This window comes from Lepidochelys kempii, chromosome 2 (genome assembly GCF_965140285.1).
Source record: "Lepidochelys kempii isolate rLepKem1 chromosome 2, rLepKem1.hap1, whole genome shotgun sequence".
NCBI classification, from domain to species: domain Eukaryota; kingdom Metazoa; phylum Chordata; order Testudines; family Cheloniidae; genus Lepidochelys; species Lepidochelys kempii.
This window is the reverse complement of record NC_136381.1, coordinates 119,469,814-119,493,534: the sequence shown is the minus strand read 5'-3', so window position 1 is coordinate 119,493,534 and position 23,721 is coordinate 119,469,814. Positions and strand designations below refer to the sequence as shown.

The 23,721-nt window shown below is 42.1% G+C and overlaps 2 protein-coding genes across 3 annotated transcripts in view; both read right to left on the bottom strand.

Annotated features, from left to right (window-relative positions):
• Positions 1-23,721, bottom strand: part of LOC140907042 (tubulin beta-2 chain) — a 455,502-nt gene that overhangs the window by 41,366 nt on the left and 390,415 nt on the right. The gene's annotated exons all lie outside the window — the stretch shown is intronic.
• Positions 1-23,721, bottom strand: part of SLC22A23 (solute carrier family 22 member 23) — a 165,391-nt gene that overhangs the window by 4,012 nt on the left and 137,658 nt on the right. The window contains exons 6-10 of one of the 2 annotated variants that reach the window (XM_073332151.2): positions 22,997-23,092; positions 19,515-19,617; positions 15,425-15,657; positions 11,589-11,621; positions 10,774-10,897 (exon numbers count right to left, since the gene is read on the bottom strand). In XM_073332151.2, coding sequence (XP_073188252.1) covers positions 10,774-10,897; positions 11,589-11,621; positions 15,425-15,657; positions 19,515-19,617; positions 22,997-23,092 — 589 coding nt within the window. The remainder of the gene's footprint in view (positions 1-10,773; positions 10,898-11,588; positions 11,622-15,424; positions 15,658-19,514; positions 19,618-22,996; positions 23,093-23,721) is intronic. The other variant, XM_073332152.2, reaches the window with a different exon arrangement.

Here is a 23,721-nt window from a genome sequence, read left to right as displayed (position 1 = left end):
ACGTTCTCCAGGTACCCGAGCTACAATGCCCAGCGCAGCTCCCAGCCGTGATGCGTTCCAGCAGATTCTGAAAGGTCTCCTGCGCACTGTGGGACAGCAGCAGGTGAACTGCTTGAACGGCTTCAGTCTGAACCGACTCAGGGCTGCCCACGCGGTCACTAAACGGATGCAGGCTGAAACGGTTCAGCCTAAACTAACACTTGGCCCTACTGAAAGCAAGTCCAATCCAAGCCGTGTTTCACACCCATGTCAAGTACCTGGAGTATTGTTGTGCACGGTCACAATGGGCATCTCTGTGCTGGGGAAATTTTCTAACTGGTTGTAACCCTGTTAGAGCCATTGTGTAGACCTGATGAGATGATTTAAGGCAGTCCGCTCTGCTTTTACAGAACCAGAGTCCAATGTGATCTTGACAGCGTTTCATTAAAAGTGGGTCAGGCCAATCTATACTTAGTCTACACTGTGACTGTAAATTATTTTAAAAACAGGCCTGATTATGCACAGTTATGGTACTGGTTTTGTGTGTGTGTGTGTGTGTGTGGGGGGGGGACTGTTGACTGAAATAGTTCGACAGGTATGGCTCCTAGCAGGGATGCAGTTATACGGCTATAAATTGCTTTAGTCTCGGATTGTTTATTCCCAATCCCACAAGGGAAGAGTCTAGTCCTGGCTTTGCCACTGGTCTGCTGGGTGATTTTGGGAACTTCACTTAACTTCTCCATGTCTCAGTCTCCTCATCTGTACAATGGGGATAATTGTATCTCACCAATCAGTTCCCTGCCATTGCAGGAGCCTCAGGCACTGGAGCACCTCAATCCCTCTATTCTCTGCCTATGGCACACAATAGTATCTGGAAAGCTGGAATAATTCAGTCTAATGCAGGTTATACAGATCATTGTAGTGACAACTGGGCAGGGTTAGTGGCTTGAGATGTACAGGTCAATCAAGATGATTTGATGGTCCCTTCTGGCAAGAAGTCTATGACTCTATAGTGACCTCCTTTGTAAAGCAGTTTGAAATCTACTATAGAAAAATACCTTTATACCAGCATAACTTTGTCCACACAAAGGGGGTGGGGTGGTGAAGCTGTACCCCTTATAATTAAAGTGGTAAAACTTGTGTGTGTAGACAATTCTGTAGAAATTTCCCCCATGCAGATATGTCCAATCATGCTATGGAAACCACACTTCCCTTAGCATGATAAATATCTCTAGTTTAGAGAAGACCAAAGGAAGCCCAGTAACAAATAACAGGTGCATTATTCAGTGTAGGGGGGGCTTTTGCTGCCTCTGCCGTATTTTACATGGGCCACTGATGGAGACACGATATTAGATTTGATCTGCTATAAGAGGTTCTGAAATCCCTCTTCTATAAAGCGCTGTGCTGTTGGATGCAAATACTTTGGGACAGTCAGAAAATGTAGATTTTTAAAAAAAAAGAGCACTGTCTAGTGGTCAGAACAGAGGACAGGAAGTCAAGAGTTGTTCCTGACTGTGTGGTTTTGGACGAGTCACTTAGGGAAGCTGAGGCAGAGCAATGTTATCTGAAACATGGAGATAATACCTACCAAAGGTGTTGTGAAGGTTAATTAGCATTTCTGAAATGTTTTGAGATTACAAAAAGGTGCATTTATTAAGCCAAACCATTGTTATAAATAATTCATCACACTATAACGAACACTGGCATATACTTAGGCCTGGTCTACACTATACTGTTAGATCGATGTAAGGCAGCTTACGTCGAATAAATATGTCAGTGTCTACACTACAGCCTTAACCCGCTGATGTAAGTGCCCTACTACACTGACATCATAACTCTACCTCCATGAGAGGCGTAGCGCTTACATCGGTGTAGTTAAGGCGACATTGTCTGTGTAGACACTGCATTACTTACATTAACTGTTAGCTCTCTTGACAGTTTCACAGTTCCAGCTAGAGCCCCGCTCTCCAGCCTGGGACTTGGGGCGAGAAGCCCTGGGCAGCCGGACCACACTCCCAGCAGGGAACAGGGAGCCGGGGTGGGGAGCAGTCTGCTGGGAGCCCAGGAGCCTATGGGGCAGCCAGGCTTCCAGCAGGGAGCTACCAGCAGAGCTGAGAGACCAGGCTCTCAGCTCTCCACACTGCCCCTCTTAGGTCGGTGGAAGAGCTCCTGGTGAGGACACACACCATTGATCCAAGGAGGGTACTGTAGACATGCACCAGTGACTGTAAATTGACCTAATATAACTCCACTTAAGTTTTTGGTGTAGAGGTGCCCTTAGATTACACACACAAAAACACCGTAAAATAAACCCTATTTAGGTTGCAAAGTCAAGTACTCAAAAAAGTTAGGAAATATCAGAATTAAAGTTACCTGGGCAACCTTAATTCGGTCCCCTTTTGTGTAAACATTACGATACAGTCATGAATTACATGATCACATTTTATTGTTTTCACAGGATCCCTGCCTCACTCAGTGCACAGAATGGTGGTGTTCACTGAATGAGCAGCTCTTCAAAATTTTGTTTTCTCTTCACTGTTCAATGTATGGACCACTTCTCCCTATTCAAACCCAGCTCTGGAGTCAATTTTAAATGTCCTCATAGGCTTTTCTATGGTGCTCATCACAATGCTATCTGAGGGCTCCACAAACATTAAATGTTGTGAAAATAAACCACAACACCCTTTTGAGGTGGGGCGGGGGGGATCATTATCCTCATTTTAGTAATGGGGAATTATGGCACAGAGACACACAGGTGCCGACTTTCCAATGTGCTGGGGGGTGCTGGACCCCCAGCTCTGCCCCAGGCCCTGCCCCCACTCCACCCCTTCCCTCAAGGCCCCACCACGCCTCTTCCTCCCCCACCTCTTCCCACCTCCCGCTCCGCCTCTGCCTGCCCAGTTCCACTCCCCCCGCCCCCCAGAACCTCCTGTATGCTGTGAAACAGCTGATTGCGGCGGGCAGGAGGCATGGGGAGGAGGGGGGCTGCCACCTATGCAGAGAGATTAAGATCAAAAGTATACACTAATTTTGGTTGCCCAATCTGAGACACTTAGGACCTGATCTTTCAGAGTACTTATCCTTACATAGCACTTCATATCTTCAGAGCACAGCTCCCACTGACTTCAAGTGCAGCTGTGAATGCTCAGCATGCCTGCAAATCAGAACTAACCCCTTGGGCCCCTTTGAAAATTCCAGCCCTACAGTCTAGGTAGAATGGCTGTTCCAGATGCAGATGGATTCCCTCAGGCACTTTTCTCTAACAGCAGCTTTGACCCTTAACAGTTGTTCCCAGGACTGGTTTCACCTTACAATGGGTCCTCAGTGCAGCAACAACAACTTTAGGTTCTCCCTCAGGCTACTGGATAGGGCTCATCCCTCCCCTACCCTGAAACCCAGTAGCAGGTTTCCCAGTAACTCCCATTTTCTTTTGCACTTTTCTCTGCTGTGCTCCCGGACCCTCACTCTCAGCACAGAACTCAGTCACCTGTCAGCCACAGCTTCTGTGTCTGTGTCACTCCACTACTGCAGCAGCATGATGATCTCAGGACCCATAACACTCTCTGTGGTACCCTTTCAAGGCCTGATACCTGCATACTGCCCCATTACATTTAAATTCTGTGTCCTTGGTGCACAGACAGTACTTTCCTGTGAGTCAACATGTTCCAGTCCTCCCCATGCTCAACTTCCTCCCTTTTCCACACAACTAAAACTTCAAATTCGGTGATAATCTGCACTGCTACTTTTTTATTATCATTATATAGGTTATACTCTATGATATAAATCAAACCCAGCACTACAAATCTCTGACTTCTAAGATTTTCTCTGACCACCAGCCATCTTGCTCAAAAGCTAATCCCCATATCCCAGATCTTTTCAGTATCCATGGATTTACAGCTTGGCTGCTTAAGTGCAGGAAGTGTAGGACACCAAAAATATTCTGCTCAGACCAGCAGACAAGAGCAAAGCAATCCCTCCTTGCAATGTTTAATTATCTACCTTTCACTTTACAGAGACAAAGAGTGATTTTCCCAGGCTTTTACAGAAGAAACTGGATTTTTGCAGGGTTTACTGGATTTTGTGTTGGCAGTAGAAATTTTGGAGTCTGGATATTAAGCTTTAGCCAACTTTTCACTGAAAAATTAAAACCTACCTAAATCTATTGTTTCTGCAATTAAATCCCCCCTGTCACATTTAAGTAACTTTCTGAATTTATACTCGCATGGGTAGTCCCATAGGACTAGGTATTCAAATGCAGACGTATTAGCAGGACCACACCCCAAATTGGTGCAATAGTGACAAAGAGCTGATTCTCCTTTGCCCTGGACATTGTGCAGTCATTTACATTAGTGCAAAGAGGGTGTAAAATTCTACCACAGCAGCATGATATGCTCATTTTGTACTGGTGCACATGACTACGCTAGGGGCCGGGCAATGGGGAATCAGGTCCACAGAGTCAGTGGTTCTCAAACTTTTTGTATTGGTGACCCCTTTCACATGGGAAGCCTCTGAGTGTGACGCCATGCCGCGCCCTCCCCCCCCAGTTAAAAACAAGGGAGTTAATTAAAATGTAATTTAATGTGGGCACAAGGCTGACAGCTCGTGACCCCCACAGAACCACCTCACGACCCCCTGAAGGGTCATGACCCCCAATTGGAGAACCCGTCATCTATTCAGTATTGTACGTCAAAGACTGGGGAAAAAAAATGCTCACCTGGATTTTAAAGGCATTTAAATGAGGAATTTAAATGCACTGCAAGGAAAACTAAGGGAGAAGGAACAATTTTAGGTTCACTGTATGTCAAGTAGCACTGTAGGTGAAGTCAGAGAGATATTCTCTCACTGTAGGTTGCACTATGTATACTAGAAAAAATCAGGGAGCACTATCAGTGCTAGAAAACACTATACTATTTATTTTTTGCTGCATTTTTTTTATAATCTAAAATAATGTCAGTTCAACATTTGCAGATGTTTTCCTTGCTGACATGCACAATAGACGCGCATGAGTGAAGCAATGAAACAACTCTGTTTAAAAGTGCAGCGCACTTCTGTAGTTCACTTTTCTTTCTCATGCGTGGTGTGACTGCAGGCAGGATTTAGAACTTTTCTGGGGTGCTCAATTCCTAGATATTGTTCTTCCTCACTCAAGAAGTTTCCTGAGATGTGATGGTGCAGTTTTTTGTTTCAGTTTTCTCTAACATATTGAATATTAATAGACTACGGCCTAATGTTTCAAGCTGTGGTTTGGGCGTCTGAAATGGACACACTGCAACACCTTGGACAAATCAAACCTCTCCCTCAATTTCTCAATTTGTAAAATAGCTTCCTCATGTGGCTTTTTCAGTCTTAATTAATGTATATCCTCCAAAGATTACATTACAGCATATCAGATCTTAAGAAAGCAGCTACTGTATTTGACTTCTGCCATTCTCTGTGTTACCACTAGAGAGTAGGCTTTGCTCACATTTATGTAAGCTAATAAGAGCGAGAATAGTACAAGAGGATCATTTATAAGACTGTAAAACTGCTCTTGTAATCCTCAATGGTGCAAACGTTGAAAGAGCCTGGTTCAAAATTGGTAGTCTTTAAAGGTTTCCCTATTCATATTTTAGAACTTTTTCTGGTCTACTAGAGCTTTAAACATCACCAGAACACTTTACTAATAAGAGTTTAAAATAACAATAGCAAAATATTATCTCAGAAATTCTTCACTGAAGTGAAACTAAATCCAGGAATATGGCTTGCACCTCTCTCTAATATTTAGAAGCACAAAAGAGCAATTTTAATCCCACCTTAGTTTTTCTCAAGTATTTGACCCTTTCTAATGCAAGTGGTCTGATGTGACAATGGGTCAAAAACCCCTTCAATTACTGAAAAGATTATTTATTTGTATTGCAGTTGTGCCTTAGAGCCCCAGTCTTACTCCACTGTGTGAAGTGCTGTGATTTAAAATCCTGATGTGATTATTTGATTTTAACCTCAGCAATCTCCACTCCCCTAATCTCCAGTGGGAATTTACTTTAGTTAGAGCCATCAGTGGACAGTGGCTGATGGCTAAAATCCCCACTGTTCCTCCCACATACCTTTTCTCTTCACTGTTGCTATCAGTAAGGAGAGGGAAAGTGGTATTAGCAATGCCAAGGCCAAGCAATAGGTAGTTACTCCCTATCCTCAGGGGTCTAGGAACCGGTACTGTTCTCCCCCTTTTAGAAACTGGCAGGGGAGGGAAAGAAAGGAGAAAACAAAACAGTCTCCCAATCAACTCCTTTCTAAAGCCTTGGTCTCTTTGGTAAGTAGCGCAACCCTCAGTGGCTCTGTCATCATGCTTATTGGAGGAGGATTATCAGCTTCATTTAGTGCTTCAGTTCAGTGTTGGAAAGGAGCTTTTTAAATGAACTCCTTGGCACAAGGAATTAGAACTCTTTAACGATGAATCAGGGCTGACCAGCATTAATATGTCAGGGTAATAAGGATCTCAACAATAAATATTTGTGTTATTCCTGAGAGCCTTTAGGTCTCTGAAACATATATTGTAGATTCTAGCAGGAAAAGATAAATTCTTGGAACCTGATGTTGGGGTTATTCAAAAACAACCTTTTGCTTATTGAAAACAGTGTAGAAGTGTTGGGAAATGCTATTGATTGTCATGGTAGCAATCATACAACAGCCAATCTACTTGTAAGCACCTTAATATTGATGATATTTTTCCTCACAAACAAAATATGAATAAAGAATTAGTTTGAAAAACCCAATGACTCCCCCAATTCCCTTACTATGCCCTCCCACAAGACTCTGATTGGAACATCAGTTGAATATAGGTCAAGTCCTGAAAATAAGATGCTTTGCCAAATTGCAATGCATTATGGGTGGTATTTCATAAAGACAATTGCCCTGTAAAGGGCGTGAGGGAGAAATGGCCAGATGCCTATTTCATGACACCTGAGCAAAGGCATATCATCAGCTTAGCAATCACACTTCTGTCTGAAATGTGCTAAGAATATAAGAACGGTCATACTGGCTCAGAACAACAGTCCATCCAGCATCCTGTCAGCTGACAGTGGTCAGTGCCAGATGCGTCAGAGGGAATGGACAGAACTGTCCAGTCCCAGCTTCTGGCAGTCAGACCCAGAGCATGAGGGTTGCATCCCTGACCACCTTGGCTAATAGCCATTGATGTATCTATTCTCCATAAACTTATCTAATTATTTTTTTAACCCTGGGATAGTTTTGGCCTTCACAACATCCCCTGGCAACGAGTTCCACAGGTTGGCTGCACACTGTGTGAAGAAATACTTCCTCTTGTTTTAAACCTGCTGCCTATTAATTTCATTGGGTGACCCCTGGTTCTTGTGTTATCTGTAGGGGTCAATACACTTCCTTATTAACTTTCTCCACATTATTCATGATTTATTAGACCTCTATCATATCCTCCCTCAGTCATCTCTTTTCCAAGCTGGACAGTCCAAATCTTTTTAATCCTTCCTCATATGGAAGCTGTTACATCCCCCTAATCATTTTTTGTTGCCCTTTTCTGTATCTTTTCCAATTCTAATTTATCTTTTTTGAGCTGGAGTGACAAGAACTGCACACACAGTGTTCAAGGTGTGGGTGTACCATAGATTTATATAGTGGCATTATGATATTTTCTGTTTTATTATCTATCCCTTCCCTACTAGTTCATAACATTTTGTTAGCTTTTTTGACTGCCACTGCACATTGAGTAGATGTTTTCAGAGAACTATCCATGATGATTCCAAGATTTGTTTCTTGAGTAGTAACAGCTGATTTTGTATGTGTAGTTGGGATTATGTTTTCCAGTGTGTGCTACTTTGCACAGATCAACACTGAATTTCATCTGCTATTTTGTTGCCCTGTCACCCAGTTTTGTGATATCTCTTTTCACAGTCATCTTTGGGTTTAACTTTCTTGGGTAATTTTGTATCATCTGCCAATTTTGCCGTGTCACTGTTCACACCCTTTTCCAGATCATTTATGAATACATTGAACAGCACAGGTCCCAGTACAGATCTTTGGGGGACCCTGCTATTTACCTCTCTACACTGGCCAGTTATTCCTATCCTTTGTTCCCTGTCTTTTAACCAGTTACTGATCCCTGAGAGGACATTTCCACTTATCCCATGACTGCTTACTTTGCTTAAGAGCCTTTGGTGTGGGATTAGAGGAAAAGGACATTTTTGGTTTGCTTTGTCCATTTGACAACATTTAGCTGTTTCTTCTGGTTAGTCATTCAGTTGGTCAGTTTCCTCTCTGTTTAGTTCTTTCACATAACAGGGAGAAAATTTAAAAAAAGAAAAATCTATTGTAAAACCATAAAAATCATCAGAGAGTCAAAAAACAGTCACAATTCCTGAAACAATTAAAAAACCCAACAACTGCATTTGATTACATGCTGATGTGTCCCTTTAAATTTTTAATTTCATGACTAACTAGAAAATCTTTTCCACTTTAACATCTCTTGTGAGAAAAATAACTAAGGTACAAATGTTTTCATCTGTAATTTAGGAAAAGCTAACTAGAGAACACAACCTATTGGAATGATGTCCTAAAATAACCCTTTCATAGTTATGATAGCAAATGAAAGGTGAGTTTTGCTTAGCAAGCAAAAGCTAGTAATGATTCAAACTAGCTTACACTCTCTTCTCTACAACCAACAGCTTCCCCTGCAAAATGATGTAATTTGTGAAATATGTACCTCACGCCACACAGCTGGAAAAAACAACACTGAGTTAAACAAAAGAAAGATTTGACCCTTTGCTACACAGATGACAAAATATTGTAAGGACATTTCACTTTGGAAAGTTTTCTCTCTCTCTCTCTCTCTCCCCCCACCCCCCTCCCCACCTTCCCTTTTTAAAGAGCCTGAATCCAATTGAAAGTCAATGGGACCTAAAGCACCTAAATCATTTTGGCACTATTTCAACTGTTATCCAGAATGTACAAATGCAGTGTATGACCAGTGCATGAGATTATGCTGTAAGAAGAGAAGTGAATAAATAAAATGGAAAACTGATATTGCAAAGAAAGGGCTGGGAAACTTCCCATTTTCACTATTATCCAGGTTATCAAGGGCCATATTTAGGGCAAATTATTTGACTCCTTTAAGATAGGCCTGTGTTGAGGAGGTGAGGGAAGAGGCAGACCACTAAACAGCCTTTGAAAGGCATAATGCTACCACTTGTGCTGGAGGAGAGGGGATGAATGCAGAGGGAAATGATACACCTTTGAAAGGTGCAGTGCCATTGACATCACCTCTGGGGCTGTTATCACTGCTAGCTGTACTGGTTCCCCCCTCCCGCCCCCTTTTTCTTCACCAACCTGTCACTGAATTTTGGCTGAAGCTTTCACTGGACAGAAGCAGGGCTGCTTGTGCCTATTCCCCCCTTTAGAACACTCACACAGGGCCAGACATAAACTTCTCTCTCAACGCCCTGGGTGCAGACTTGAAATGCATGCATAGGTGCCGACTCGTGGGTTCTCCAGGGCCATGGAAAAAAAACAGTGGGTGCTCAGCACCCACCAGCAGCTCGGAATGGGGTGGAGGCAGAGACCAGCAATCGACGGGCAGGCAGGGGCCTCGGGGAGTGGGTGGAGTGGGAGCGGGAAGAGGGGCTTTGGGGGAAGGAGGTGCAGAGGGGTGGGAAGAGGCAGAGCGAAGGTGGGGCCTCAGGGAGGGGGCAGAGTGCGAGCGGGGCCTCAGAGAGGATGTGGAACACCCCGGGGAAAAGTAAAAGTTGGCACCTATGCATGCATGCATTTACTACTTTCACAAACCCCTGGGGATACTGAGAGGTACTTTTTATTAAACCAAGTGACAACAGCATAATTTTAATGGTTATACTCCAATTAAGCAAAGCACGTAAGCACAGGCTTCCCTTTTTAGCATGCACACAGTCATTTCACAGCCTGCAAGAAAACTGAAGCACAACACAGTGGAAGAACTGGAGATCAAACCAAATTTAGCTACAATGCCTCATGCAATTCTTAATGTAAAAAGTATTGTTGATAATTAAGGAATCATAGACAAGTAAGGCTGGAAGGCACTTCAAGAGGTCATCTAGCCAATCCCCCCATGTTGAGTCAGGATAAAATATACTCACACCAAGTTGTTTGTCTAACCTTTTCTTTAAAACCTCCAATGATGGGGATTCCACAGCCTCCCTCGATAACCTATTCCAGTACTTAACAATCCTTATAATTAGAAATGTTTCCCTAATATCTAACCTAAATCTTCCTTGCTGCAAACAGAGATGATTACTTCTTGTCCTACCCTTGATGGACATGGAGAACCCCCAGATCCTTTTCTGCAATACTACTGGCTAGCCAGTTATTTCCATTTTGTATGTGCGTGTTTGATTTTTCCTTCCTATGTGATGTCAGACCAATTGTCCAATTTATCAAGATATTTCTGAATTCTAATCATGTCCCCCCAAAGTGCTTTCAACCTCTCCCAGCTTGGTGTCATCTGCAAATTTTATAAGCATTCTCTTCATTCCAACATCCAAGTTGTTAATTAAAATATTGAATTATCATGATGGGAGAAAGGGTGAAACTGTCTGAAGCGATGTAAATAAAACTCTCTTTATTTATATGCAAAGTAGCTCCCAAGAGACTGCTCAAACTACAGAACATCCCAGAGTCCATTGTCCCAGAGTATCAGATTATTAGAGATTTCACCTTGCATAAATAAAAGTTTGCATTACACAATAAATTATTAATAAAGTAAGGACATCTGAACTGGTTCCCACCCCAACATGGGAAGTTTGGGGGTCTTACCTTATTACTGTTGGTGTGATTTCAGCACAGAAGAAAACACTAAGACTTCCAACAGCATGCGAAGAAAACATACCCACAATGGAAAATGCAGTAGAAAATTTGTCTTTGACGCTGTCACTCATACCTGTTAGACAGACACATGCACATGGAAATTGAGCTCAGCAAAATCAGTATATAGTCCCCAAGAAATAAAACAAGAATACCATATTAAGTCATTCATTCACCTTAGATGCAAGTTTGAGTCTCCTCCCCCAATGTTTATTTAAATCAATATTTAATAAGCCATGTACCAACTACCCAAAACATAAATAAAAATGTCGTAACATATTGCCAAAAAATTAGCAGTAAAAACAATCTCCAACTTTGTTATCAACAGCCATCACAAAGAGGTAAAGCTCAAGAAATGTCTCCAAACAATTTTTCAGGCACTGGACACTTCCCACCCAAATCTGGTAGCCATATGGAGACAACCAGAATTAATCATGACCTAGTACAATTCTGTGGTTGAGACATTGCAGATGTTGCAATAGAGGAAGATATAAATAAAATGTTCTCATCTCTACCACAGACCTGCAGAAAAAATCCTTATGCTGCAACTGATCAGAGCCACAGGTGCATTGAACAGGAGCTGTAAAAATAAGCAATCAGCTCTACAAGAAGAGCCCTAGGACATTGAGCTCAACAGCAACCTTGCACATGAACACTAGCAGTTACTGCATTCAGACTCTGTATCCTTAGCGACTCTGGCCTTTCAGATACACCCAGTCAGAGTGCAAGCAGTTCTAAAACACTGCATAGACATTAGTAAACAGTACCTGAGCCTGGAAGTTGACTATATTTTCCAATCACTGGATCCGCAAAAGATAAATTAAAAAGGGAGAGAGAGAGTTAAATATGTGATTTATTCAAAGTGAAAACACAAACACACAACACCCTCCCCCCCATACCAAACCAAACTACAGCCCTCCACCTCCTCCCCATAAACTTTCCTTTCAGTATCATGACTGGATTGCAATAGTCTTTCAAAACCAGTTTGACATGGCATGCAATTTCCAGGCCTATTCCCATCTGGAGGATAGAATTCTAATGAGATGATGATAATAAACGCACAGTGGTAAATCATTTGAAAAGACCCAGAATTAGCACTGAAATTAAACAAAAGTCTCTTTGTTGGTAATAAAGGAGGAAAAGAAACTGCAGTCAAGCTTTGCTGTAACCCTCAGGGAATGGCCACAGGGGCTTTAGTTAGAGAAGGAAACCATTACAATCAGCATCCCTGCGTTGCTAAAACACATATTTTTCCCTTGCCAAAATCCAAAGTGAGTTTACAGTGTTTAAAATTATTCACAAGCTGCTTTTTGGCCCACGTTCCCACGCGGCGCTAAGTAATGCTGCATAAAAAGCGGAACAATAGTTATGCGAGCCTGGCAGAACATCCCAGCAGCTGGGTTACTCCAGAGAGCTTAAAGAAGTTCTGACTCAGGAGAAACCCTGAAATCTGGAAGGAGATCCCTCTGTCAGAGGTCTTACGACACACACACACCCTTTAACAAATTACACAGACAGCATGGCCATTCATTTCTCTTCACACCATTGCCTAGCTGCCTATAAGGAGTGATGGTGGGATGTGATGGAGGGGGACAGACCGCAGTAGAAGGATACAAGCTGTTCCAGAGTTCAGGGCTGCCTTTTCCTCCTACTTTTGTATGGGCAGTTTTTAGAAATGGGAGGGGGACAAAGGGCAAACTGTATATGATGAGGGCACATCTGAAAAACCCAGTATGTTAAGAAGTGCATCAATGACAATAAGTTGCACCTCGTGTTGACTTTCGGTTGCCCTCAGCAGCTGGGAACAGAATGTTTTAACATGGGCATGACAGAAAGCTTCTCATTAATTCTCTATGTCCATCTTCAAGTTTCAGAATGGAACACAGCAGAACAAACATAATTTAGAAATAGTTGTAATCTAGCTACCATAATTCTGTTTCTTCAAAGGCATGCTTTTTGTAGTTCATCGTTATGCAGAGTATTATTGTGACACTGTATAAAAAGGAAGATGACCATGTTTTGGTATCACCACTCATGTATTGACACTGTTGCAACCACTGATGTATCAACGCTGGTGCACAATTGTGATAAATCTTATGCAAAGCATGCCTTGTAAGGTATCACTGGAAAAGTTGTAATCTGTTGAACAATGGTTACCCTGTTTATACACATGTATTACCATTGTATGTGAATCTTTGTATTCATTGTATGAATCTTTGCTATGTGTTTGTATCTCAACATGTGTTCCTGGGTAACACCCACAAGAACAGATTTACATCAAGACCAGTGAGCCATGGTTGATGGGCCATTAAGGGAAATCAACTCTTCCGATGGGCCCCTTCCCCACGCCTCAGAGAATATGTAGACAATGGATGCCTCATGACTCAGCAGGGGCACACAGAACATGTGATTCCTGACTCCCATGTTTGTGCCAGTAACCTTCCAGGTACATGGACTGGGGAGTATAAATTTGAGACTGTGATATCACATCCTTGCCTCTTGCCTGCTCCACGTCTCTGGACTATGATTTCTAACAAAGGGAAGCTTTGAACATGGACTGAGGACCCCCAATATTTTGGGTGATCCAGGAAAACTTACTGCAAGCTAGCAGATTTAACATCACTGCTATTCTCCTGATCTATAAACTCTGCCATCATCTGCAATGTATGTGATTCACTTTAACCATTTAATAACTCTTCTTTGTGTATTAAAAAAATCTTTAGTTACTTTACTAAAGATTGACTATAGTGTGGTATTTGGTAAGATCCTGAAGTATATATTGACCTCAGGCGGGTGTCTGGTTTTCTGGAACTGGAGGAAGTTAATACATACGATTTTTGGTTTTAATAATCATTTACCATAGTAGTCTGGTTTGTCTGGGTGGTGCATGAGGGGCTAGAGGGCCTGAAGGGAACTATCTTTGGCTTCATAATAAGCAGTACAGTATTTTGGAAACACATTTTTGTTACTGGCTTGATTAAGTCTTATGACAGACTAATCCACCGGTTTAGGGTATATGCCCTGTATTCTGTCAGTCTGACCTGAGATTGCTGTTCTTAGCTGTGTTCCATAGCAGGCAGTGTGCCAATAATTACTTAGACACATGCATGTGCTATACATATTTCTTAATTACACTGCTAACTGTGTATTGCATATGTGTGGCCACACAAATTTACCAAGAGGGAGGGAGGAGACAGAGAACACACCTCCAGTTTGATTAGGACTATTCCCACTAACTTTATAGTAGTGAGACATGTTCCCCTCTGGCTTTTTCTCCAAAAGGCAATTTGACAGATGTTCAGATACTTGCCCCCCCCCCCCTTTTTTTTTTTTTTTTACACTATTTTTAGAAGAGTGGCAAAACCAGAAACAACCTGAACCCACCCAGCATTGACCCACAGACTTGGAATATACTGTTCTTGTCTCCGATAGAGACTGCCTCTTTTGCAATTATAAGAGGATGGGAATTTTGGGACTCTGCCATCAATCAATTCAACTTCCTAAGCATACTCATTGCATGTCAGAAAATCTGAGAAAGAGAAGGAACCATGAATGGGAAACTAATTTCCTTTGCAGCCTCCTTGGAGAAAAAAGAATCTGGTAAAACTTGTATGCCATTTCCATGAATTCTCTTAAGACACGGGTGGGCAAACTTTTTGGCCTGAGGGCCACATCGGGGTTCTGAAATTGTATGGAGGGCCGGGTAGGGAAGGCTGTGCCTCCCCAAACAGCCTGGCCCCCACCGCCTATCCGCCCCCTCACTGCCCCCCTCAGAACCTCTGACCCATCCAACCCCCCCTTCTCCTTGTCCCCTGACCGCCACCTCCTGGGACCCCCCTCCCCTAACTGCCGCCCCCAGGACCCCACCCCCATCCAACCCCCCGCTCCCTGTCCCCTGACTACCCCCCGAGATCCCCTGCTCCTTATCCAACCCCATCGCTCCCCACCCCCTTACCATGCCACTCAGAGTAGTAGGACTGACAGCTGCATGGCCCGGCCGAAGCCCGCCACAGCGCCGCGCTGCCCAGGTGGCGTGGCAAGCTGAGGCTGCGGTGGAGGGGAAGGGGGCTAGCCTCCCAGGCCAGGAGCTCAAGGGCCGGGCAGGACAGTCCCGCGCCGTAGTTTGCCCACCTCTGTCTTAAGACAACAGAAAACTCTTTTTCCCCCCCTTTTAAAAACCCAGACAATCAATTTTGACACATCGTCAGAGATTGAAATCCACTCTGTTTTTAACTCTTCTCAGCGTGGGTGACTAGCTCTGAGCTCTGCTACAAGCATAAATCCCTGCACCTAGAACAATGAACCAAAAGAATAAAGGGAAAATTGGAGAGAGAACAAAAGAGTTTCACTGTAGTCGAATATGTACAGAGAATGGGCCAAAATCTACAGTGACTTACATTCCCTATCGCTTTCAGCGGGATTGTAGAGCATATGAATCTGCACCATCCACAGAGAGCTGATTTACTGCTCTTCTGTTCTGCAATAGACAGGTTTTTTCCATATGTCAGTTGAGAACAGCCATTGATTCAAGGCCTCATGCAGCTTTGCAAGGTAATGCTCTCTGACCAGTATCAAGGTGCACGTCACTTATGCCCTCACTTACAGTTGAGAAGGCCTAACTGTAGAAGCGATGCCAGAGCTGTCAGAATCATGAACAGCAGCAGTCCTCCTCTTCGCCCTAGAAACCCAACGACTGGGCACATAGCCAGGCAGGATGCCAGAGCAATCCCTGCCATGGTATAGTAGTCTGCATAGAAATTGTGGGTGATGGTCATCTTCGCTTCATGACCCATCATGCTTTTTGCAAAGCAGTGATGTATTCCAAACCCGGTCAGCCTAAGGGAGACAGAAAGTGACAATGGGAGACCACTTCTGAACAGGCAAGCAAATATTGCAATGCAACAAGGAGCTGGACAGAAAAGGAAAAACTTTGAGGCAGAGACTTCTCTTACTAAGCGCATACAACCCATAGCCCACCTACCCTCAAGGTTCTACTGTAATACAAATAAACAATGATCAAAAATTGATCAAACCAAAAGACTTGTGATCAACCGACCTGATTCTAATAGGTGCTAAGCAACAGCAGTTCCCAAATCAAGCCATGTGAGATTACATTTTTATTATGTGATTGGAAGCAACCTGAAATCAGTCATGAAAACAAATCAGAAGCTGCCTTCAGATTAATTTAATAGACTTCGGTTACTATCTAACATCTGACCCATGGCCTTTAGAATGAGTACTGCTGTGATCAGTTTTATGAAGAAGGGCTCTATGGTTGGGCTGCAAGGAAGCATAATACGAAACAGATCACACCATAGATAGTAACCTCAATCCCCAAGGTAGTGCTGCTGGCAAAATAACTTTTAAAATGAATATTTAAAGTGACAGACTGAACCTGTATTTAATTTGTTACTATGACTGTTATGAAACAGAAAATCTATGGCTTGAATTGTGATTCATGCTATACTTCAGCATTACTTTCCTCCACTTATTTTTTACATGAAAACTGGTTCCTCTATTGACCATTTCTCCTGTTTCAAATATTTATTAACAAAATAAATGGTCGGTACGGTGAGATTCATATGGATAGTGCCAGATCCTAGTGCAATGTAAAATCATTTCATGTGTGGACAGAGTTACTGGTGTATTTTAGTGCTATCAATACCTCCTCAGGCAGCGCGACACCTCTCTCAGAAAAGAGCCTCATATCTGTGGCAAATTCTGTAGCATTTAGGTAATGTGACCTGCTACATTAACTAAGGAGTAGACTAAGTATTGCCAAATTCATTCCACATGTGTATCATTAAGCCACATTTGGGCCTAAGTCTCCAGAATGAATGGCTAGTATGTTACATCAGTACACCATCTATCAGGATTTTCCTTAATTTCAGGAATTTGAAACAATTTTTATGGAAACCAAACTATGGAAAGCTTTTTGTTTTTTTAAATAAACAAATGGTGGGGATTTATAACAGCTAAGTGAATGACAGCCCTGTGCACAGCAGACCAGTCAGTGAAAGCCAAGATAGAATTGTGCACCTTTTGGAACTGCAGAATTGATATACTTTACATTGACAGAATGCACTACAGGACACGTAGTTGTTTATTCTTGTACAAAATTTCATTTGCTTTCGGAATCTACAGAATAATCTGTACAGAATTTATTTTCTGTCTTAACTCTGGTGCTTGATATCTTACAAACACTATTTAATATACAACTAGACAACCCTAATATATTACACAAATATATCCATGTGGTAAACTGAAGACCCATGAGATAAATTAATGCATTATACAATTTATTACCTGTGCTCTTCCCTTTAATCCACATCCCTGGGATTTATTCTAACATCCTAAAATTCTGAGGAGATTCAAACAGTTGCCTTTTATTTTTGAAATAAATCAACGTGCCCTGAAAAAATTTCCTCTTTCTCCCCTGAAATGTTTTATTTTTCCCAAAATTCACAACTGCCTGAATCTCAGGACAGACTACATGATGCAAAAGGAATAATAATAATAATAATGAAAAATAGGCTCTTCTTTCCCTAAAATAAACTTGAGATCTGCCTGACCAACACAAATTTGATTCACACTCTTCAAAGAATGCAGAACTTCTCCACTGACAATGGCCAAAAATCATCCTTTGTGTTGTTTTTATTCTGGTCTTGGGAATTTCCAAACAAGTATAATTAAAAGTGGGGTGGGCGAAGGGGGAATTCATACAGAGACAATGTTCATAAATCCACTTAAGTTACTGTAACTATAAACTCAGTCTAGCAGCAAAAAAATTGTTCCAAAATGCATGAGGCCACCGCAGTGGTTATTAAAAGCCCACCACTTCTTTCACCAACTGACACTGTAAATTAAGGCGCTGATCCGGCAACTGATTCAGCATAGACAGATCCTTAGAAACAATGGGCCTCACCCAGGCAGGATCTGTTGATCCAGTGCTGCAATTCATAATCATATGGGTCACTGTAACTTCTCATGAGAATGAAGATTACAGGTCGGAGCCCTAAAATCAAGTGGAAATTCCAACTATGGGCAGGGAACTTATATTTCTACACATAATTTTTCTAGGGCAATTTCTGGTCTTACTACCACCACCCCATCCCAATTTAAAAATCACACAGGTGATCCAAATGGGCACTTTATATAACTGACACACTAGGAAACACCACCATGGCTGCCCCTTCACTTTCTCCTGTTCCCTTCCCCACCCTCAAAAGTAGTCAGGGTCATTTTGAAATAGATTTCAAGCCCGTACATTTACTTTTATTTCATACATGAGAAGCTCTCTCAGTTTTGTGTGATCCTGCAAACACTTAAGCACATGCTTAACTTCGCTCATGTAGATGTTTGCCAGATTGAGGCCTTAGAATGTAGGTGTCACACTACTGTGTTTGAGAAAGTACACTTTCCCTGTATACCCCTTTAATGATTTGGAGGAACTGAAGCCCTTTTTGTCCAGTTTTCAGGACATCATGGTCAGCTACTATACAGGCCACAGCTTAGTATTTATTGCCAAGCAACTTCTTCCTTTGCCAAATAAATCCATTAAATTTTAGAAAATATTAAACAGATAAATTTATGCAAACAGTTTTATAATTGTGCAATTGCTTACATTCAAATCAACCATATGTGCTTATTTCCTCCTTTCCCTGCTGCTTTATTTGAAATAAAGATGAAATAAAGATAAGATGGTAATATCCTTGGACTTTTCACCTCACTTGCTCCCTTCTACCTCCCGGATAATTTAAGACATGCAACTGAAACTGGTAGTCATTAATTTTAATCCAGGATAATGGAAATCTACAGCTTGACCTCTCACTTGAGAGAAATTTTCAACAACAAGACCCAACAAGAAACTACCGAACAATTTGGTTTAAATTTAAAAAGGACACCATTGAATACACCAAAGACATTAACCAGTTCGGACTGATCTGCTTCCTTGACGTTATCCATTGGAAGTATAAGGTGAGATTTTCAAAAGTACATTGACACTGTTTTAAACCCTGTGGCAGAGAGTGTCAGAGCCCAGGTGTACAGCTACGGTGCTGAAAACAGCAGTGCAGACATTGCAGCTTGGGCTGGAGCTCAGCCTCAAAAGCCCAACCTGCACCTTGTGTTTCAGAGCCTGAGCTACAGCTGAGTCTAAACATCTACGCAGTTGTTTTTAGCGCTGTAGCATAAGCCCCAGTCTGTAGATGCAGGGCCTGAGATTCGCTACCATGATTTTAAAACTCTGTGTAGATGTACCCTAAGTGACTTAGGAGCACAGGTCCTGTTAAAACTGGGAGGGGAGAGTGGAATTCATGAGAAAGTCAGTGCAACTTGTGCTCTTGTCATTCAGAAAATCCTACCCAGAGTAGCAAGTTTTTGCAAGACAGAGATATACAGTTGGTCACTAACACAACAATGCACTTGCACAGCTACCATTCCCAAGAAAGCACCTTATGCTTTTTGCTCCACAGCTTAAAATGTCAGATGACTACTTCCTTAAGCTTCTACACGAGATCACTCTTCTGGTAGAGCTCACTCTTCTTATCAAAGATCAGCTATCTAAGACACTGGGATAAGGGTCCTGTAATGGGGCAGAAGAGTCTCTATATTTCCCTCACCATCCACATCTACTTTCAGTTTACCAACAGAGAAAACATTCAACATACTTGACAGGAATATGTTGGACTTACGAGTTCACACACAATACTACAATGTTTTTCCACAGGTTCCTGGTTCCCACCACTTTAACAATGCAGACCTTCTTGGGCCTCCTGGTAAGCTCCTTCTCCAGCTCTGAAACAAAACAGAAGGTCATGTAGTGAGTGAGCAGAGTAGCCAGGGGATTTCAGATTTTATTCTGGATGTTCTGGGAAGAGGGCCAGCAGGGTTCTCCTTCCCTCCTGCCTCAGAGCTCTGAGGAGGCCACACCACCCTACACACACACACACACACTCCTTGATTTGTTTCTCTCTTATCCTTCTATGTGTTGTTGATCCTCTCTGCAGTCTTGGAGGGCTGCATGTGGCTCCCTGCAGATTCCAATGCTACTCGCAATTTTAAAATATATGTAAAAAAAAAAATTGGGGAGTTAGGGATGGAATGTAGATGGATGGTCCTTGAGAGATGTCAAGTTGCCTGATACACCAGCAGATGTTCCAGTGTACTTTAGTCCTAATCAGCAACATACTCTGCTAGTGATATGCCTCTCACAGACAGGGTCCTCACATGTGTGACAAAATTGATAGCATTTCTGTAATATGGATCTGTGCTATCTAAGGAGTGGACTGGAGATGGCCAAACTCATTCAATGTGTGCATCTCTAACCCCAGGTTTCTAGAAATAAATTGCTAGAAGGTTACAGCAATACATCATCTGCCCTCCTCAGTTCCAGTGTTGTTGCAGCCGTGCTGGCCACAGGATAGGAGAGAGATGAGATGGATAATAGCTTTTATTGGAGCAACTTCTGCTGGGAAAGACACAAGCTTTTGAGCTCCACAGGACCTCAAGAACAGCTCTGTAGAGCTCCAAGCCTTGTCTCTTTACCAGCAGAAGTTGGTCCAATAAAAGATATTACCTCACCCACTTTGTCTTTCCTCCGCTTCAGGCATTTAATGTAATTTTGATGGACACTGAACAGAGGAATATTTTTTACAAAAATGATGTGGGGCTCATCAAGGCAATCCCTTCAGATTTTAAAGCAGCGCTCAGTGCTCGAAGATCTTGCCTGCTCTTGAGTTCAAGAAAGGGCTGTGAGCCTGACTGACCCTCATACTGTGCTGTCGGAACCCTGCCGAGGCAGCCATACACTTCCTTGTCTTCGCCATTTTGTAGTGGAATACAGACAACCCTTAGAGAATAGGTATTTGCACAAAAACAGTCTATGAATGGTACAAAACAGAATGAAGAGCACTGTATTACCCAAACATCTAATCCCGAGATTAATTTAGCTGCTACATAAACATATTAGATCATATTTTCCAAGATATTGGAACAATTACAAATGATTCCAAGGATAAATGCCCAGTAAAAACTTAAGCAGCTGTGGCTAGAAACGTCACAACAGTTCTACATTCCAGCAGTACAAACTGTACCTGCCTCAACACTTCTAGATTAATAGATTCTAAAGCCAGAAAAAACATTGTGATCATCCAGTCTGAGGCCATTGAACTTCCCCAAAATAAATCCTAGAGCAGATCATTTAGAAACACATCCAATCTTGGTGTAAAAATTGCCAGAGATGGAGAATCCACCACAACCTACAGTAAATTGTTCCAATGGTTAATTACCTTCACTGGTAAATATTTACACCTTATTTCCAGTCTGAATTTGTTTAACTTCAGCTTCCAACCACTGGATCATACTATACCTTTTTCTACTAGACTGAAGAGCCTGTTATCAAATATTTGTTCCCCCTGTAGGTACTAATAATGGAGTCACTCTTTAACCTTCTCTTTGTTAAGATAAACTGACTGAGCTCCTTGAATCTCTCACTATAAGGCACGTTTTCTAATCCTTTAATCATTCTTGTCACTCTTTTCTGAACCCTTTCCAATTTATCAACATCCTTCTTGATTTGTGGACACCAGAACTCAACACAGTATTTCAGCAGCAATCCCACCAGCGCCAAATAGAGAGGTAAAATAACCTCTCTACTCCTACTCAAGATTCCCCTGTTTATGCATTCAAAAAGTCACCCAAAAAGTCTTGGACCAGTCACAATATATACTGACTGCTTATGAGACTGCAACATAGCCTCCCACAGTAGTTTGCATCAGCTCACTTCATACATACATTAACAGTCTGGCTGTCTCTAGTACCTCTATCTTTCCCAACCTTTTAATGGGATACAGGATAAAAGATGATGAATGAAAACCACTGGGGAAGTAAAGAAAATGAAGGGAATGGGGTGGGGGAGAGGGGGAAGTGCTGCTTGCAGATGAAACTAATTTGAGCCCATTATTACCAACCCAAAATTTATAATGCTTTTGCCTACCTCTTCCCTTCTGCCTTGTGACAAAGAGAACGAAGCAAAGCTCATCAACCAAAGCCCAGCACAAGGACATTCAAAACCACCTGTAGTCCATGGGCATGGTTTGATTCTAGAGCCCTGGAGGGGAATATGCGTATCTTACACTTTCAAATGTTAGTAGCAATAACATTTAAACACTTTCACAGCTCTTTTCATCATCAAAGTATTTTACAGAGAAGTAATCCTCACAACACCCATTTTGCAGGAGGGAGACCTGAGGCACAGAGAGGGGAAGTAACCTGCTCACCGCCAAACAGTCAGTCCGTGGCAGAGATAAGATAAGAACTTAGACTCCCTACCCTGTATTCATTTTATTAGCTCATGATGCCCACCTGTAGTAAATTACATTTTTTAAAATCAGTGTTAAAGAACATTAAGGTTCCACACACATCTTAGGAAGCGCCAGAGTAAAAGTTTCACTTGCAACCTTAATTCAGTCTCCTTGTGTGCATGCATTATGATACAGTCTTTAATCACATGCTATTTTTTTCCACAAGACTCCCTCTTTATGCAGTGAATGGGGAGTTATTTAATATTTCTTTTTATCCTCTTTGTTCAATGTGTGGCCTTAGGCCTTATTTCATGCACACCATCCAAACCCTGTACTGAACACAAAATTATTAGTTTCCTTGTGAGCAGTTCTACAGTGTTCTCACTGGAGCACCTGAACTCTTCACAAAGATCAATCTTTACAACTTTTCAGTGAGCCTAGGGGTATTACCACCCTCATTTTATGGATGGGAAACTGAAGCACGGAGTTTTAGGCTGAAATTGTCAAAGATATCCACCATTTTTGGTGCCCCACTGGAATAAATGTAGGCCTTGATTTTTCAGAGTACTTAGCATTATATAGAACATTACATGTTCAAATCACAGCTCCCGTTAACTTAAGCTACGGCCAATAATGCTCAGCTCATCTGTAAATCAGACGCCAGGGAATCAAGCCAGGCACCCAGAAAATGAGGAACACACAATTAATGGCCACCCGTGAAAAGTTTGGTTTAAGTGACTTGCCCAGCATCTCAGAGGAACTCTGTGACAGAGACAGGGAAAGAATCCAATGCTCCTGGGCAGCATTCAGCTGCCGTAACCATGACACTGTTCTTTCTCTGCCTGCAATCCTCTGCCTCATTCACTACACACCTTCCAACTTCTGCAACAAATGAGGTAGAGATCCTACAGACAACAGCTTCATTCCATGAGCATCGTCCATCCTGTGCACTGAGTGAGGCAGGGGTCCTGTGGAGAAAATAGTGCGTGATCATGTAATTGAAGATTGTTTCATGCACATACACACAAGGAGACCAAATTAAGGCTGCACAGGCAATCTATTCCTAACTTCTGAGTGCTTGATTTTGCATGCTTATTTTAATGTTGGGTTTTTTTTTAAAATGTAGCTTCCTACTTAAAACACACACACAGAGAGAGCTGAAAAACAATCAAATAGCACATATGGAACTATACTGACATACAGCATTTGTCATCATTCTATCACCATAGTAATACATCTGAATGGGCTAAGGAATGCATATTATTTCAGAAGCAATTCTGCTCCTGTGATTTAGAAATAGGCTGCAAATTTCACCTTTTTTTCTGAGTCACATGGAACTCCCTGCAAATTCTCATTTCTAATTGGATTACTCACTCTCTGCTGACTGCCTTTGCAATTCTATCTGCATTTTTTCCCTGTACACTTTAAGTATTCCTTCAACTCTCTTATGTTAATTGGCCATATCTTGGAAATGAACATCTGCCTCCTGAATGTCAAGAGAGGCATTCCAGATTAGATTTTCATTCAGAGATAAGTAAAGAAGGGACTATTTGGTTGTTCAGTCTGGTCAAATAGTTATTTTTCATCAAGGAATTTA